Source organism: Chroicocephalus ridibundus, chromosome Z (assembly GCF_963924245.1).
Source record: "Chroicocephalus ridibundus chromosome Z, bChrRid1.1, whole genome shotgun sequence".
Lineage (NCBI taxonomy): Eukaryota > Metazoa > Chordata > Aves > Charadriiformes > Laridae > Chroicocephalus > Chroicocephalus ridibundus.
In genome coordinates, this window is record NC_086316.1 from 34856354 (window position 1) to 34874286 (window position 17933).

General features: G+C 41.7%; 1 protein-coding gene and 1 long non-coding RNA gene across 6 annotated transcripts in view; one reads left to right on the plus strand and one right to left on the minus strand.

Moving 5' to 3' along the window:
• RNF38 (ring finger protein 38) overlaps positions 1-17933 on the minus strand; it is a 124406-nt gene that overhangs the window by 52184 nt on the left and 54289 nt on the right. For 3 of the 5 annotated variants that reach the window (XM_063319517.1, XM_063319515.1, XM_063319516.1), the window contains exon 2: positions 8203-8273. In XM_063319517.1, coding sequence (XP_063175587.1) covers positions 8203-8273 — 71 coding nt within the window. Of the gene's footprint in view, positions 1-1003; positions 1063-3226; positions 3609-8202; positions 8274-17933 lie in introns of those variants that run through there. The other 2 variants (XM_063319519.1, XM_063319518.1) reach the window with 2 other exon arrangements.
• On the plus strand, positions 3809-9810 carry LOC134508232 (uncharacterized). Its single transcript, XR_010069013.1, has 3 exons — positions 3809-4341; positions 5344-5450; positions 8837-9810. It is a non-coding gene; the product is annotated as an uncharacterized LOC134508232 (long non-coding RNA).

Genomic DNA, 17933 nt, shown 5'->3' on the forward strand with positions numbered 1-17933 from the left:
TACTCACACAATGATTTACTCTTACTGCAACATGAAAGAAAAATTTGGCCAGCTCTGTCAGCTGTCAAAGACAGAACACAAAGCTAAGAGGCGAGGCTCTGGAGAGAGCCTCATGCAATTGCTCAGTTTGCCTAGGACACAGGTGTTCACAGAATTTGGGGATAGGAACAAAACTGCAAGACTGACAAAATGAAAGGGCTATTTAAACAGAAACCCAGCAAAATATGGTATACATAGTCAGGCTTACAGGCAGCACTGTGCTTTTTCAGTAGTATCTGAGGTTGTAGTGAGAAATACAAAAAGTAACATTATTGCAAGTGAACTAGGAGGTAAAAAGTTCTAGGACAGCAAATATGAAATGTGCTCACTGAGAACCAGGGACTGTTTTTCTGAGAGGGGAAGAGCAAAGGCACCAGTCTTTTTACAGCTGGAACGCCCACAGTTAAGACATGCTACTTAACTATTTTTTCTACCAGCGAGGAACATTCCACTGCAATCCAAACTGGTTGGACAGCAATCCACAAAATACTCTAAGTTGCAAAATTACTTCCTTTCTTTCTTTTTCGTCCCCAGCGTTTCTAAAGAGCTGCTGCTGTTAGCATTTTACAGCTGTTCAAGACTAAAAAGCCGTAGCTTTCGATGTTCTGATAAACAGAAATCAGTAGAGGGCACCAAAAAGCAAAGGAAGTTTCCTTGATCTTTCAAGAGTTAGCAAAAAAGGAACCTACCCAGTCCCAAGTGAAGCTAAAGAGTAAAAACCATGAAAATCATCCTGTTAAATCAGAGACCTAGACAAGCTTTGCCCACAAAAGAATTTAAATATGCCATATTAGATTATTTAACTTGATACGGATACTTACACAGAAAAGGAAACTACAAGCTATATTTCTGCATGAACCAGTTAAGCCAAACCTGAATCTTTCCAGAAGTTTCAAGAATCAGTCCTCCACAGTCAAAGCAACTCTCTGACTAAAAATAGGAAAAAAGAAATTTCACATCCTACCTGTACCCTTATTCCTAACTTTTCAAATCCCTCTGGGGTCGGGGACGAGGGTGGTGGAGCTACAAACAAAGATTAAGTGAGAAAACCTTTAGAAGTCTAAGACTCGCTCTGTACATATTCTCATTAGATTCCCTAGCAATTTAGCCAATGTAGTTTCCACAGACAAACACGTACAACAGCTTTTGAAACACAACAAGACTACAAATTAAGTTTCAACACAACAGTAGCCCTAAAGAAGTAACTTGTTTTCCTAATTGCACCAATTTTTATACTCTAATAAGAACTTGCATAGAAACCATTTAATTCTTAAATATTTTCTCAGTAAAGAGTTAAAAAAGTAACTTGACTTCAACAACAATATCACTTTAAATCTTATTAATTACCTCCTGTTTTGTCAATAAGCCATATTGAAGAAATGTATTTAGATAAGCTGATGCATAAGCTTCACGAATCACAATAGCAGAGATGTCGCTGACATCAGCTTCCAAGCCAAAACTGTATCTTTCAGAAAAAGGAAACACAATTCTACACTCTCACGCTGCAGGTGCAAAGCAAGGACCAATGAACTTACAACTTCAATTCAGTACTTACTATACTTTTATTAAAAAAGTCAAAGTGATCAAGATGAAAATAAAATAAAATCTAACCTGTTGTGTCAGTCAGGGAGATGACAAAATAAGTTTCACATGAAAGAATCTTGAGATCCCTAATTTATAAACCCCTTTTATTTACATACCACTTCTCTTCTCGCAGTTACCACTCTTTAAATGTGCTACCTCCTAGTAACAATTCCCTGGAAACATTCTTCATGTTGTTATTCTATGTATACATAGGGATATTTTCCCTAGAAATTTAGTGAGTAAGGAAGATTGAAATTATCAACTTTCACTAGCCATTGAATATGCCATGCCACTTATAAACTCTCCTGTCTCATACTTAATCCCCTTAAGGGCTGCACCCCTCTTACTACACACGTAGTTGTCCAAATGGAGGGTGAGTCTCTAATACCACAGCTACAATACCCCCATCAAGGGGTTTGTATTTTTCATTCTTGTAGTCCTGTGAAGCAGTTAAGGAGTCTGTTGGGCCAGCAAATAGCAAGATCCACAGGATGTGGATAAATACCATAAACTTGGCAACTGAAACCGAAGTCACTGCCTCAGTGAATGGCATTTAAGAACAAGCACATCAGCAGCAACACCTAATCAAGTAATAAGCAACACCTGAGTAAGGCAGACTATTAGCAATCACGTGCGCCTTACCATTCCAGTTGCCTCACTATACAATTGAAGACCTTATCAGAACATATGCATTTGCTCCCAATAGCACCCTCAAAAATCTGTTTCAAAATGCAAATGCTATACATTCTTAAACATTGTCATGACTTACAATTCAACTGTGTAAGTAATAACTAAATTACTTGCTATAAACAATTACGACTTAAAACAGATGTCTCCAGAACACATCTCAAAACATAATCAGTTTTAAAACACACTTCCTGAAGAAACAAGAAGCATGTTTCTCATCTAGATATATATATAAAAAATCCCCTTCACCTTATACAGGAATAGCAATTAACTCTAAAATACTAAAAAATACTAACAGAATGCCCTAAAACATATGCTCCCCAACATCAATGTCTCCTTGAACAGTTGTTCTTTTTCAGCTAACTCAAGAGAATTAGAGACACCTAGAATCTTCACTTTGCTGTAAGATTTGGAGGACAATCAGCAGTTTGGTGCTTCGGAAGTACTTGCACGCAGCACATTGAATCTGCTTCTCTTCTTAAGGGCTGCGCACAGCAATTCAGTCCTGGAAAGTCAGCTGAGTTTTAGCTTCCAGTCCTACACCTTTGACAAAGCAATTTTAACAGGATCAAACGCTTACGTCCCTCGAATTAACCTCGCCGAGCTCTCACCGACCCTTGCAAATCGCCACACGTGGAAGCACGGCTTCCACGCGGGCACTCGGGCCGCCCAGCGGCGACCTCCCGCCCAGGCCGCGCGGTCTCCTTCGCCCTCTACGTTCACGAACGGCGGCCCCACAGAGCCGGCTCTGCCGCGAAGCCACCCCGGCGCGCCCGCTGCTCTATCCCGGGAGATCACCCCGTTTCCCCCCTTCCCCTCCCTCGGCCGCCGGCATCACCGCTGACGCGCCGGGGGCACCGGGCGGAGCCAGCGAGGCCCCACCCCGAGCAGTCCCATCGCCCTCCGCCACCCCTACCTGCCGTCCCCGCGCCGGTACCTGCGGCCGCGGGGCACGGCGGGGCCGCGCCCCCGCCTCCTCCGCGCGCCCGCCAGTCACCGTCAGGGCTCCCGCGCCGCCTCCTGTCGCGTCGGCCGGGGACCCCGCTGCTGCCGCCCGGCCCGGGCCTACACGGCCTGCCCGCGCGATCGGCTCCGGGAGCGTCGGCCCGGCCTCCTCCGCCCATCACAGGGCGAGTTCCCCGCGTGCCCCTGGCCCGTCCTGCGACCGCGCCGCTGCCGCTTGCTCCCGCGGCCCGCGGCCGCCGCCCCCCGCCATGTTCCGCTCCGCCGGGGTGCTGCGGACCCGCGCGCACCCCGCCGCCTCCGGGGGGCGGTGACGTCACTCTCCAGCCGGCCCGGCCCGGTCCCGCCCCACCGGCGGTGAGGCGGGCCGCCCTTTGTTCGCACCTGGGGGCGGCAGGGAGGCCGGCCGCGCGCGTCACAGCCGCGGCCGGAAGAGGCGGCGAGGCAGCCAGCCCACGCGCGGGCGGCGGGGCGTCCCATAAACGCTGTGAGCGCCGCCCTCCCTCCCCGCCCTCCCGTCCGCAGCGGGCCGAGCCCGCCTGCAGGCACGGCCCCTGCTCTCCCCACTTTAGTTTCGGTTCGTCGCTCGGCGCCGCGGCCCGCGCAGCCGCCGGGCGGGCAGCTTGGCTTGCTGCTCTGCCCAGCCCCGCGCCTTCGGGCCGCCAGCCGGCCTCCCGCTCCCACGGTGCCTTCCCGCCGCCACGTCGCTCCGTTCCCGCTGTTTAAAACGAAACCGATCAGCCCGCCGCAGGCGGCTGCGTGCAAGCACCGCCCCCGAGCGGAGAGAGGGCGGAACCCGGCCGGCGGGGCGGGGGACACTCGAAAACGAAACAGCACGAACGCCATGGAGCCCCTCGGCAGCGGCCGCCGGCTCCGCTCGCACTGACGGGGTCTGGGTTTCCTGAAACGCAGGAGGGGGCGAGACTGATTAGAGAAAGTCAGCGAAACCCAGAGGAGCAACGTCACCTGCTGATGAGTCATTAGAGGAACATAATCAGCCTTTTGCTACCAGTCCGGCAGGACGACCGGCTCTTGATGCAGAACTGCTTAGCAAAGGGAACAAATGAGGTATCGGAGAACAGATTTACTCAAGCTATATCTTAAATTTAAGATATCATCACCCTATTTTCACCTTTCAAACCTGACTCCATTCAGACCTCCTCAGTCTAATTAAATTTTTCCCTAAATCTGATGAAAAAAAAACAAACCATCTGCTGTAGATATAAATTAATACTATAAAGGAGACAATTCACAAGGCATGAAAGTGGTTTACAGTCAGTACTTTATATCCTTGCAGCTGCCAGATGGGAAATGAAAATGAAAAAGGCATGAAGCTACTCAGTAAGAACAGACGGAATTAACTGAAACTAAGGTGGGATGGGAGGGAAGATGACACACACCAAGAGGAATTAATTAGTGCTGTCCTAATTGGGGAGGGGCTGTTTGCAAGGGCATGTAGCAATAGGATGAGGGGAATGATTTTAAACTAGAGCAGGGTAGGTTTAGATTAGACATTAGGAAGAAGTTCTTTACAATGAGGGTGGTGAGACACTGGCACAGGTTGCCCAGAGAGGGGGTGGAGGCCCCATCCCTGGTAACGTTCAAGGCCAGGCTTCATGAGGCTCTGAGCAACCTGATCTAGTTAAAGATGTCCCTGCTTACTGCAGGGGGGTTGGACTAGATGACCTTTAAAGGGTCCCTTCCAACCCAACACATTCTATGATTCTATGAATTGGACAGGAGGAATTTTTTCCAGTTTTGAAACTGGAGGGGTCCAAGAGAAATTCCTTCTAATGTTTTCATTTTTCTATGCATTGTCCCCCACACATTCCCCACAAGAGGTGCATATAGTCTGATATTATAGATCACATATATAGATAAATAAAAAGTGATGGACCTTAATATATTTGAATTCCTGAATCATTTTGAGTTCAGCTATGTCTGTTAGACTTATCTTACCTGACTCTGCAGTATCCAAAGAGGAAAACACAGAAGTGGATTGATTGTTTGTTTGGGGTTGTTTTTTTGTGTGTGTCTGTTGTTTCTTTTTTGTTTTGTTTTTTTCATTAGAACTTACAAAATACTTCCTCTCTTGTGAAAAACATCTTTTTCAAGAGTTGACAGCCCTCTGGATTACAGACTGAGGACTGGATGCTCATTAAGACAGACAAATAGGAGTAAGTTCAGAAACAAGAAATTACTAAAGAAATGCAAAATGAACTACAACAGGGAAATTTAAAGGTTAGAAATACTGAATCAAATAACGTAGTTATGTGTTTGGATCAAAATTACTGAGCAAAAAGAAATTCCTTACATACTATAAGAAAGCAAATCTAATAGGAGTAATACTATGAAAGCAAAATAAATGAAAATAAGTTAAAAATGAGTAAAGCAAGGTAAAAATTTGGAAAATAATAATAATTTCCAGCCCCTTGGTGGTAGTGGAAAAAAGTCCACTGGATTGCTGTCACGGTGCTTTATTTTTTTTTTCATTACTACTGAATGGTCAATTGGGGTTTTAGCTGCATGAGAACTAAGGAATAGATAACTTGATGAGATCTCTGAAAAGACATGTCCCAGGAGTAGTTAAGAGTTGCATCTTTGGAGTTTCTTTTCAAATTGAGCAAGCATCCCTTAATGGAAGTACACCACTGGTGAAACAACCACCCAAAAGACCAAAAATATTTTTAAAGCTAAATAAACTGAATATGATTGAAAGGCTCTGCAGAGTAATGTACTTGCATCTAACTCTCTGTTTAACACTAGTAGGAAACCACTGTTTGGGCATTACAGCAAAGTGATATTCCAGGAAATGATAGTTCCTTGTTAGAAATACCTTTCCTTAAATTCTGTGCTCCAAAAATAAATTTATTCAGTTCCATTATTTAATATTTTAAGAATGACAATTGCAGCTTTAAGTATTTCATTAATTTAAAAATCATAGGTATTTAACATATACAGCATGTTATACTTCAAAGAAAAATCAAAGACATTACAAACATGAAAAAAGGGTCCCCTGACTCACTCACTGAAGCTTAAAAGCTCCTATCTCCAAAGCAACAATTATTTTAAGATGTATCTCAATTATAATCACTTTGTAACACCAAGTAAAATGGGAAAAGTACTCTGTATCTATGCTATACTAGTTATTTTTATAAGACAAGAGGCAAAGTACTGGTTTTGGTGCTACGAAATAAAACAGGTTCTTAGTACTACCAATAATGCTCTCAACAATGACACATCCTTCTTAATGCAGTGAGGCCACACATGAAAAATCTTAGACTTTGGTTTCCTGCTGATGTCACTGAACATGAATTCAAGATTCTCAAGTGCCAAGTCAACAAAAACAAGTAATTGGGGTGGAAGCCTGGGAATTGTTTTCATTAAGATTGCAACATTCTTGTAGCATGTGTGGTGTTGAACTTTTCTCATGCTGTTGTCCAGGAAATGAAGACTGGGCTTGTGGAGAACCTACTGTAAAATATACGCAGATTGCCAGTCAAATACTACCATTTACATTTCTCCTCTAATACAAAAACTGGTTACACAGGGTCAGCCACAGAGCGGTAAATTATTTCACTGAAACATGCATACTGACTAATCAAAGATATGTCAAACTATTCTGAAGGCATGCTTTTCATAAAGTTTCTAGAATGAACACAAAAAAGCCCAACAATAAAAATTTTTAGATAAATAAATCAATTAAATCCTGTGTTTTATCTTTAAATGATATCCCTACCAAAATGAACAGTGCTGTCTCTTCGTAATGTCAGAATAAATTGGAACTCTCATTTTCAAAGTAATTCACAGTGGAAACTAATAACCCATTCAAAAACTGACATAAAAATACAGGCATATGTGATATACAACTAAAGACTGGTAGACAATTGCAATTGTACCCTAGTACTGTAACCAGCTGCTTTTAGGAAGTACTATTTATGATTTTAAAAAATGAAAAGTATATCCATATACACAAGCCCTCCAAAAAATCAAAAAACAGAACACACATCCAGTCAGCCTATACCTGCCAGTGACACTAACTGAGCATTAGTGGTTTATCTTCTCTTTTACAACAAGCGCACGGAGTTCAGTGGCACTTCTGAGAAGAGCACAGATGTCTGTTCTGAAGATTGTTCACTGTTTTTCCAAACAAGTGGTCATTTTAATCAAGCGATCAACTAGAATTTTATATAAAAAATGTAATACATGTTACATGTTGAATTAATGTTAATCAATTTGCATTATTTACGGACAGTAAAGCTTAAGGTAAAACCATCAACAATAACAGGAACATGAAGGCAAGTCTCACAAGTTCAATGTCAAAACTTTTCCCTTCTGTATGCCATGCTTACAGTACTCATCCAAGTATTATTGAACATTTAACATCCAGCACTCTACTGACTCAAAGCAAGCTAATTTCAGAACATGACAAAAAAGGGTTAGGAAAATGCTTGACACTATTAGACAGGTTGGTATTTTAAGGCTGTGGCACCGAACAGAAGCTTCCAATCTGTAAAACCTTAAGTTCCCAACTCCTAAACAGGAAAATACAGCTACTGCAAAAAGGCTTTGAACAATTCACTAGGCTCTAACCTCTTAAGTCAGAGGCAACAAGACATCTTGCCTTACGTAAAAATTAGCAAAAACATTGCTGTTCTTTATTAACTGAGGGTGTCAATATCAACAATCACAAATATTTAGAATAGCAAAGGAATACAAGCAAAAAGAAAAATATAGTACTAAAGACAAAATTCTCCTTAACTGTCTACAAGATTGTCTTGAGTAAAATATATTTCTTTATGTGCTAGAGAGAGTTCAGAGTAACTGAGCTATACCTGCAAAACAAACAATCTTTGTATAGTAAAAGCAATGTATGAAAAACCCCAATGCATATGCATCTTGTGAAGGAAACATTTATGTAAGCCTCACCTTGTCACTGTCATCATTACAAATGTGATCTTGATGGATTGAGTGGCATTGAAAGGATGTACCAATGCTACCTATAAAAGAAGGGGGAGAGGGGGAAGAGAAAAAAAATAATTAAAATGATAGACCAATTCCTGTGAACACTAAAAATAAAGACAAATTTAGCAAACATTCTTCTTTTCCCACCACAGAAGAAAGATTTAGTTGCCAAACAGCTATGTCTGACAAGTCATGCATTTAATTCTGATAACTGAATAAGCATCAGAGAAACATTCTGCAGTGTGCCAACAATGTCTTCACATACAGTTTTTCTAAACCTTTAAACCGAATAAAATTAGAACTAGTTCATTAATCCAAACCAAACAAATGCAATGAAGTACACACAGACATAGATGGAAGAGGAGAAGCTACACCTTTCATGTTTAGGCAGTGTAGTCCTGTCCCATATCCATTACTACAGAAAATTTTCAGCACCCTGGGTAGCCACAAAACAGCGGTCTCTTTCCAGTGATATGTTAAGAATAAGAGTGAGTGGAAAAATCCAAGGTCAGAGCACAGAAGTTTTAATGATATCTATTTTGTTTGAAGTGGAACTTCTGCCTGCTTAACGTCTATCCACCATTTTCTTTACATCTAGGAAAAAAGGGACAGCAGACCTCTGCAAAGGCTTACCCCAGTCCTGAGACTTCTGTCCAAGGAGGGAAACAAACTAAAGTTTGATTGTATCCATATAGATTCTTAAAGATTTACAGAACCCTTTGTGGAATAATTACTAAATTGGCTAAAAATACAAAAGTACAGCATTGTTCACACATTAAGGAAAAGTATAAAATCAAGAAGCTTCTGAGGTAGAAAACAGCCGCAGCTGGCATGAAGAATACAACACCTGTGGTTCCCTGATAAGGATGCTTGTGAAGCTAGATGAGGTACGGGACAGGATGCAATTATTCTGTGGCTTTATCTTATGATGTATAGCAGATACGGGAATGGGATGATACCATGAAACAGATAAGCTGCCAATTAGCTGCCTGCTCGATACTCGGAGCAAACATTTTGTCAAATTTTGATGAAATGCTGTCCTTTGTGCGAACTTTGCTCATTATAATGTCATTATAATACCAAAACACACCTCCATCCCAAAGGCTACCCGCCATCAAGATGCGACCACTCCTCCTTGAGTCTGTGCCCTGAATTTCTCGTAAACTATACCTTTAATTGTGAAGCAAGAGAATTTTACACCAATCATAATAAAACTACGTATGACTAAAGTCACTCAAACTCCACCTTGAAGATAACAAGTAGTACAAAGATAGCCCAAGAGAGCGGGGATATGCAGGGAAGACACCACCACGAAGAATTCCATCACTGACTTCCGGGATCAGTCGACGGGCTGAGCCTTTCTTCCCCCTCATGGGGACGCCTTTGGGTAAGACTTAGATTATACCGAGTGCTTTCTCGGGAAACTTAGAAATTTCTCTAGAGAATCTCTTTCCTACATTTATAGCCAGGCTGTGTCGTTTATAACTTTGTCGCGCATTTTGTATATGTAACAATACTTTCATTTGCACGTGCTTTGCAGACAATGTATTTATTGCCAGCAATCCTAAGAACCTATATATCTGTTGTTTAAATAAACTGCACTGTTTAAGTAGCTAGTCGTTTCGGTTCCTCACTGAACGCGACCAAAGACTGGAGAGTGGCCGCGCTACTTCATGAGCACGACTAGACTGCAGGTGCAGTCCACTATTAGTGCATCCAAATCGTAACAGTTCAATATATTAAACGCGATTGGACTGATAGTGCTGCATTGGGCATCACTCAGAATTTAAACCAAGCTGCACCTAGCCTCCCACCTTGGTGAGGAGTGTTAGAACACAAGGGGGTTTATTTTCTGCCAAAACCACTTTGCCCCTTTCACGCAACACCCTTACTCACACTGTAAAGTTTTACTTAATGTGCTGTTTCCTTTCTCAGAAAATACAGGAGTAGGGTAACTGCTATTGTTTAGTTTATGCTTCCCTAAGATTACTTCTTCCTGCAAATACTGAGCAAAACAATTTTTAAAAAGCAAGGAGAAAAAACAGTCTAATTTGTAAAGCTACACCATTTCATGATTTTCCTTATAGAAGATCTACCTAGAACTTCTCTATACAAGTTTTTTGTGCTCCTTCTGCTATAATTTTGAAGTGTTAGTAGTCCTATTCTGTAATATTTACAACCTATTCTACACAAAGAGTCTGCCATAAAGCTTTGCAGTCCATGTGGTGTTTTGGACCAGCACAGAATCGATCAAAGAAGATAATCATTTTAAGCAGGCAGCCAGCCATAGGCTGTTGTTTAAACTTTTTTTGTTTGTTTAAATTTTTGCTGGAGATGACGGTGCAGCAAAACTCTGGCTTTTGTGAGAATTCACCTGCACTTCTGTGCTACTTGGTACTTCTGAGAAGCCAGAGTTACCTTAAAGCAACCAAGAAAGCTTCAGAAATAATGCATGGAGAAGAGAAAAGAAGCAATAAACTGAATCCTGGAGTAGAAAAATTAGCAACAGCCATCCTGCGGTCCTTTTCTGATTGTAACACTACCAAGAAGACACAGAGAAACACAAAACTCATTTAGTTCTTAGGCAAACAAGAAAATTTATTTAGTTCTTTTCATTGGGGGGTGGGGTGGGTAATAAAAAAAAAAAAAAATCACTTCACTCTAAACTGATAATTTTGGACAAAACACTACTTTCACTCTGCAAACTTATCAGTACATAGTCCAAGACACAATCAGGACTTTTGTCATCAAATGACATGAGGAATGCCAGCTAGGTTCCCTGGTAAAACTTTTATCCATGCAGATGTAACGATTGGCTAAAATATGTTAAATACATGAGTTCCTGAGATCCTAGTGAGTTAGCTGGCTAGCTGGCCTCTTCAGACAGAGCTGACAATTTTGCCAAAAAAAAAAAAAAAAAAAAAAAAAAAAAAGGCATGCTGATTTTTGGACAATTACTCTTTTTTAAAAAAAAAAATTGCTTCCAAACACAGAGCTTCACAAAATTAGCTGCTTTCTGACCTACCACATCAGAAAAAAAGTTATTTTGCCATAGGAGTCATTGACTCTGGCTGTACTGGCTTGAACAGCAGTAGAACATGCTCATACTGTGTATTTTTGTAGGAAGGGAGAGCAAAGAAGAAATCAGTATACAGTTGGCATTTCAAGGTGGGAAGGGAAAAAAGGACCAGTTTTAAACTGTTCAAAACATGCAAAGTTCCCTTCCCATTTGATTTAGACTTATGCAAAACACAAGTGTTTTCACTAGGCACACTCCACATGCTTTCTTGAAATTTGGAATTGATTCAAGCTCAAAGGCAACCTAAAAAACCCAAAGACAACACAGGGTTAAGGATAAGGCTTGACAGAGGCAGAATTAAAGTAAAATATGACCTCTTAGTCTAAGATAAAAAAGACAGGCAGCAAATAATGAAAACAGCTCAATTCTGCCAAACTACAACAAATACATATAAACTTATTTTGGGCACCACGTTTGAATGATGAAAGAAATTTTCAGAGGTGGTGCAGGGCCTACGTCCAACCTCAACATCACCTAAAACTTGTTCTCTAGTAAATTAAACTCATAAATGTAGACCTTGCTTTACAGGCTACATTATAGGCTTTACACATAGGCTTTTCAAGATGTGATCACATACTCAAGCACAATGATAAGTTGGCTTTCTCCTAGCTGGAATGGATACCAGCAGCAGTCACACAGCTGCAATAGTACAGCCTTCAGTTAGTAAATACCACTTCTGACACCTGGGTAGCCCATTAGGTTTCATGTTGCCATAGCTTCAATTCTAACAATATCCACACTAGCAAGAACAAAGCTAGCTTGGGTTTTAGCTACATGTCTCAATCACACTCAACTGTTCTATAGACAGAGCCACAGACAACCAAGTGCAGTTAGCAGAGGATATGCCAATGATTTCTTTTTAATTTTTAATTTATTTTTTTTTTAAACAGGGTCTTTCATGGTCTTCGCACCATATTTATTCCATTTCTGGTCAACTACTTACTAATACCCTACAGCACAATAGCAACACGTAAGACACCAACCCCTAACTGTCAAAAGTAAAAATTTTACAGACATCCTGGCTGCATTGCACCAATTAGCTGACTGATCTCACCAACAGCCTCACTCAAAAGCAGCCTTGGAAAAGGATTTCTTTCAAAGCCAGCACTACTAATGCAGTCCCTTGAATGAGGTGAGCAGAGGTAACAGATCCAGGGGCACCGACACAAAGCATTACCAGCTAAAGGCTCTGCTCCACAAAAATGCAGTATTGAGTTACACAGGCAGGAAATCCTGCAGGATCTGCCTAATTTTTAATTTATTTTTTTTTAAACAAGCAGCTTTAAATAATGGAGTTACCGTGTTTTCTAAGCATTTTCTTTCCAAGAAACAGATTACACTGAGACAAACCTGAAGAAAGGTTAATCACCTTTCACTCACCTGTAAGGAAGATTAAGAGTCATAATCCCAAAGATGACCTCAGCGGATTTCTAGTCTGCATGACCAAACAGTTTTCAGCTGTGATTTAACAGTTAAATGATGCTGGAGGTCTGAAAGGAACTATAAGCCAATTTACATTGCCCTGACTGCAGGGAGTAGACAGAAACTCAGTTAAGCTACCTTCATATCCCCAAATTTGCACGGAATTTTAGACCAGCCCAAGACTAATTGCACCTTAGGGAGAGCAGATCTGAGGGCTATTACAAGCACAGCTTTAATTCTGACTGAAGCATTATTACAGAATCACAGAATGGTTTAGGTTGGAAGGGACCTTAAAGATCATCTAGTTCCAAGCCCCCTGCCACGGGCAGGGACACCTCCCTCTAGACCAGGTTGATCAAAGCCTCATCCAGCCTGGCCTTGAACACTTCCAGGGATGGGGCAGCCACAACTTTTCTGGGCAACCTGTTCCAGTGTCTCACCACCCTCACAGGAAAGAATTTCTTCCCAATATCTAATCTAAATCTACCCCCTTTCAGTTTAAAACCATTACCCCTCCTCCTATCGCTACACTCCCTCGTAAAGAGTCCCTCCCCATGTCGCCCATAGGCCCCCTTCCAATACTGGAAGGCTGCTATAAGGTCTCCCCGGAGCCTTCTCTTCTCCAGGATGAACAAGCCCAACTCTCAGCCTGTCCTCACAGGAGAGGTGCTCCAGCCCTCTGGTCATCTTCGTGGCCCTCTGCACTCCCTCCAACAGGTCCATGTCCTTTCTGTACTGAGGGCTCCAGAGCTGGACGCAGTACTCCAGGTGGGGTCTCAGAGGAGCAGAGTAGAGGGGCAGGATCATCTCCCTTGACCTGCTGGCCGTGCTTCTTTTGATGCAGCCCAGGATATGTTTGGCTTTCTGGGCTGCAAGCGCACACTGCCAGCTTATGTTGAGCTTCTCACCCACCAACACCCCCAAGGCCTTCTCCTCAGGGCTGCTCTCAAGCCATTCCCCACCCAGCCTGTGTTTGTGCCTGGGACTGCCCTGACCCACATGCAGGACCTTGTGCTTGGCCTTGTTGAACTTCATGAGGTTTGCATGGGCCTGCGTCTCAAGCCTGTCTAGGTCCCTCTGGATGGCATCCCTTCTCCTACAGACCACGCCACGCAGCTTGCTGTCATCAGCAAACTTCCTGAGGGTGCACTCAATCCCATTGTCCATGTCACCAACAATTATCTCTGCTAAAAAGCTGACTGAGAGTAGAGAAAAAAGCTAGTAAGACTCCTATGTAAGCGATAGAATGTGGCACTGTCCATAGCACCTTCCCAAATGCATTTCCTTGCCGCAGTGTTCAGGAGGTGCAACTGTGAGGTCTAATGCCCATCATCTTCTCAAGGAACATCCCAGCCTGAACTCCCTCCCTCCCGCAATCCAAAGCGGTCTCCCTGCTGTGCAAGTAACAGGGCACTTTTTAACAGTCAGCTTTTTTACTCAGACTCACAGCTTCTAATACCTACGTGACAAAAGTGTAGCCTCAATTTACACTCAGACCCCTCCAAGAGACAAAGGCACCCATGAAACACCAGATCAGCCTACCCTTCAGCACTACCAGTATCAGGACAGGGTACAGCATAACGCCCTTCAAGTGATGCACACATAACATGCATATATATATTCATATATATGTATGTGTACAAGTAATATACAGACACACAAAGTCTCAAAGACTTAAGTAGAAACTTCAGCTTGCCTTTTACCCCTTTAAATGCTGTTAAATTCTTTTTTACTCCCTTTTTCAAATCAAAGTGAGACAGTCTGCTTAACATTATATCTTGAACTCAGGGAAAAACATCCGTTCTTTCGTAGTAAGGGAGAAAGAAAGAGTGCTGCGCTCCCCCTCTACCATAGGAAAGGAATTGTTTTTCTTCTAAACCCCTACATTAAACCGAACAGCAAAAAGAATCTTCAGAATTTCATGGTTTCTGCCTAACTTCGTGCATTGTAATAAAAAGAGAATCAACATCAGGTTTGAATGGCCTGCTTCATGCCTGCCAATATTAAACAGTCCAAACTCACACAATGCCAGTCCAAAGGAAAAAGAGGTGGGAATTCAATCCTTTTAATTCAGTCCTTTCAGAGCTACTGGAAGTATCTCATTGGTTAAATTAATGATACTGATTAGTACACTCATTGCCTCTCCTCCCTGGCACCAGTCTGATTAGGAAAAAACATTTGTGTATGCCACCCGTACAATTTATCTGGAGTGATGCTGTTGAGCCTTACTAACTTACATGAATCAGAAGAGTTCTGGGGTAAGAGTTTGATCTGCAGACAGGAATTTGCAAAGTATCAAATGCATGGAAACAAAGTCTGCATTGTCATGAGTTTAGACTCTTAATCAACTGCTCTCTTTAAAAAGCCTGTGAGTTGAGTGGAGTATATATATTCTTGTGAGATACAGCTATGGATGGCCAGTCTACTTGAAAAGACACAAGGAAGAGAACAAAGAGGTTAAATTATCTGTGATCTAGCAGCCTCAACTTCCAAAAAAAGTAAGGCAAACCACTCCTGCACAAGACTATCATCTCCTAGTCAACAGTATTCCTCTCCTTATGACACACTTTAGATGTCAGATACTTCTTCTAATTCAAGAGCCTTTCAAACGGCAGTGAAGAAGTTACTTAATCGGTAAACAGAATTTTTTGTTATTACAATGAAAAAGTTAGAGGTGAGTTCAAGAAACGATACAGCTATTCAGGCTGGTCAAGTAAGAGATGGCTGCAAATTAACTGTATTATAGCACTTATAATTATTTTTTTTTCCTATGATAGCATCTTTTTTCCCTTTTTTTCCCAGGGGTTGCAGCTATCCTAGCTGCATATAATGCATATTAGGATTGCCATTCATCCCTCTTTTCTTCCACTCTTCCTTTTATAAACACCAACAAACTTAAATTCCACAGGTTTCCCTGAGGTTTACATTCACTTTAACTTCTCTTTTGGAAAGAATTTATTACATACTGGGAAGCGCTAATATTTTTCAGTTGTGTAGCATGGCACACCACTGGCAACTTTCAAGCAGCTCCTGAGCATAGAGTCCGTATATCTAAGAAGTTGTGATAAAACTCTGGATGTCATGCTAGCCAGGAAGCAGCCTAAAGTCACCAGAGAAGAAAAAAAGTAAAATGCCTCCTGAACTTCTCTCCTTCAGTTCCTTCTGCTTCCTCTATTTGCCAAGATGTCCTTCTTGTTCAACTGCAGACAACATAGGTCTGTTGGTGTTTTCTGAATTCTGGTCTCCCCTTCCACCCCCCTGGCCCCAGTCAGCCTCACTGGTAAACCTGCCAGTCCCTTTTCCCCCCCACCATGCCCAGCTGAGGGATGCTGTCCTCAGTTCCACATACACAGTGAAAACTTTTATTTTGTGAGCATCAGGAAGCATCGTAAGAGTCTGCAAGAAAAGCTCCCTCAGGCTTTTTTTTTTCCTGCAGCTATCAGGGAAGCACACTGCATGCTTAATAATCAGCAGAAAATGGGATGAACATGACACAGCTCACAATGAAATCTGGGCCCACATTTATTTCATATAAGTTAAGCCTACCTTCCAGTCACCCTTCTGACTGAATGACACCTCTCAGGTATTTTAGGAGAAAAGGAGAGGAACCTAAAGGAAAGACCGTATTTTAAAAACTTGAAGTCTGATATATTTTAACAATGCCAGTGCTTAAAAAAGGAACAAAGAAAGTTAGTCTAATACAGCAAACGCCTGAATGCTGAGGCAGACCTCTCGGCTTCATAAACAGAGCCCATCTATAAATCAGCACTGAAGAAAGATCTTTTTACCTGAGGTTTCTGCTGTGTCTCTACGAGTCTGCATAAACACTTCTACTTCAAACAAAGAACATCTGATTTAAATGTAATAATTTAAATTTACAAATACAAACTGGACTGCTTACTCCAGGAACTGTCCACAAAATGGCCCTCACAGTAGCGGTCTGAATATAATCCTATCTACGTACTCTTTCCCTGTGCTTGCATACAAAAAATGGCCCCTTTACCTCATAGAGGTACCACTGTGGCCTAACTGTGACTTCTTAATCCTTCTGCATTAACTTCAGCAGCTCCATCTTTTCTAGTCAAGAGTGGGAACAACTACATTTCGGATGGACTGGTAGCCCACAGGGTCAACCACACTGTTTCATCCCCTTTGTAGCAATCTTGCACAGGGAGAGGCCACTGCTTTGGTAGCCATCCAATTCCATCCAGTGAGGTCTAATTTCTGAAAGAATTTGCATATTTTTAAGTTAAGCACATTATCTGCGTGGAAATCTGAGTCACTTCCACACTAAAGTGTCTGGAACGTGCTTTCGCATGTTAGATTTGCAGCTAAAGTCAGATATCAAGTACAACATCAGAAGATTTTTCCTCAACTGAGACAATGCGGTATTATTGGATAAGCAAAGGCTTTCAATAAGCATATAAAGTTTTATTGCAAAATTATTAAAATAATTTCCATACAAGGTTTTATGCATAAACCATACTAACCAGCATGCCTAGGGCAAATAATCTAATTCAGTCAGGCTTCAAATAAAATGAACACCCCTTCCAACATCTAAAGAATTCTTGAAATCAAAGGTGTTATGAAATTCATGTTTACTTTTATAAATTCTGGCTGTATGCAATGTAAAGATCCCTACAAAAATGAAATTATTGTACATGAGAAACGGACTTTTGGAACATTCTTCGACATTCAACTTTGTTATTTAAAAAAAAAATACCAAAACACATGGAAAGTAGTCCTTACTGTTAGCTTTTTTCATCTCAAACATTACTCACAAATTCTATTTTGTATTTCATGCAAGTGCAAAACTTGTACTTTAAAGTTTGTATTTTCATGTCCTTAGAGTGCACATATAAAAAGCAAGGAACATTTTCCATAGGCTTACGGATGGACAGCTGTGTACTTTGCTCTGGGAATCAGCTTTTCCTGCTTATTCAAGGAGCAGTTCATCAAGAAGTCATTCAGGGAAAAATTTTACAGCAGCAATAAACCTTCAGGAAATTAGGTTAATGCAGAAATACTATTACACCCATAAACACAGTACCGCTATTTTACTGGTACTCTTAGTACTCAAAATGTCAGGAGATGAAGTGTAACTGATGAGATTACACAGCAAAGTATCAACAAAATCTGTTAGGTCTGGTTTGTAACAATAAGACACAATCAGAGAAAAACCAACTACATAAAG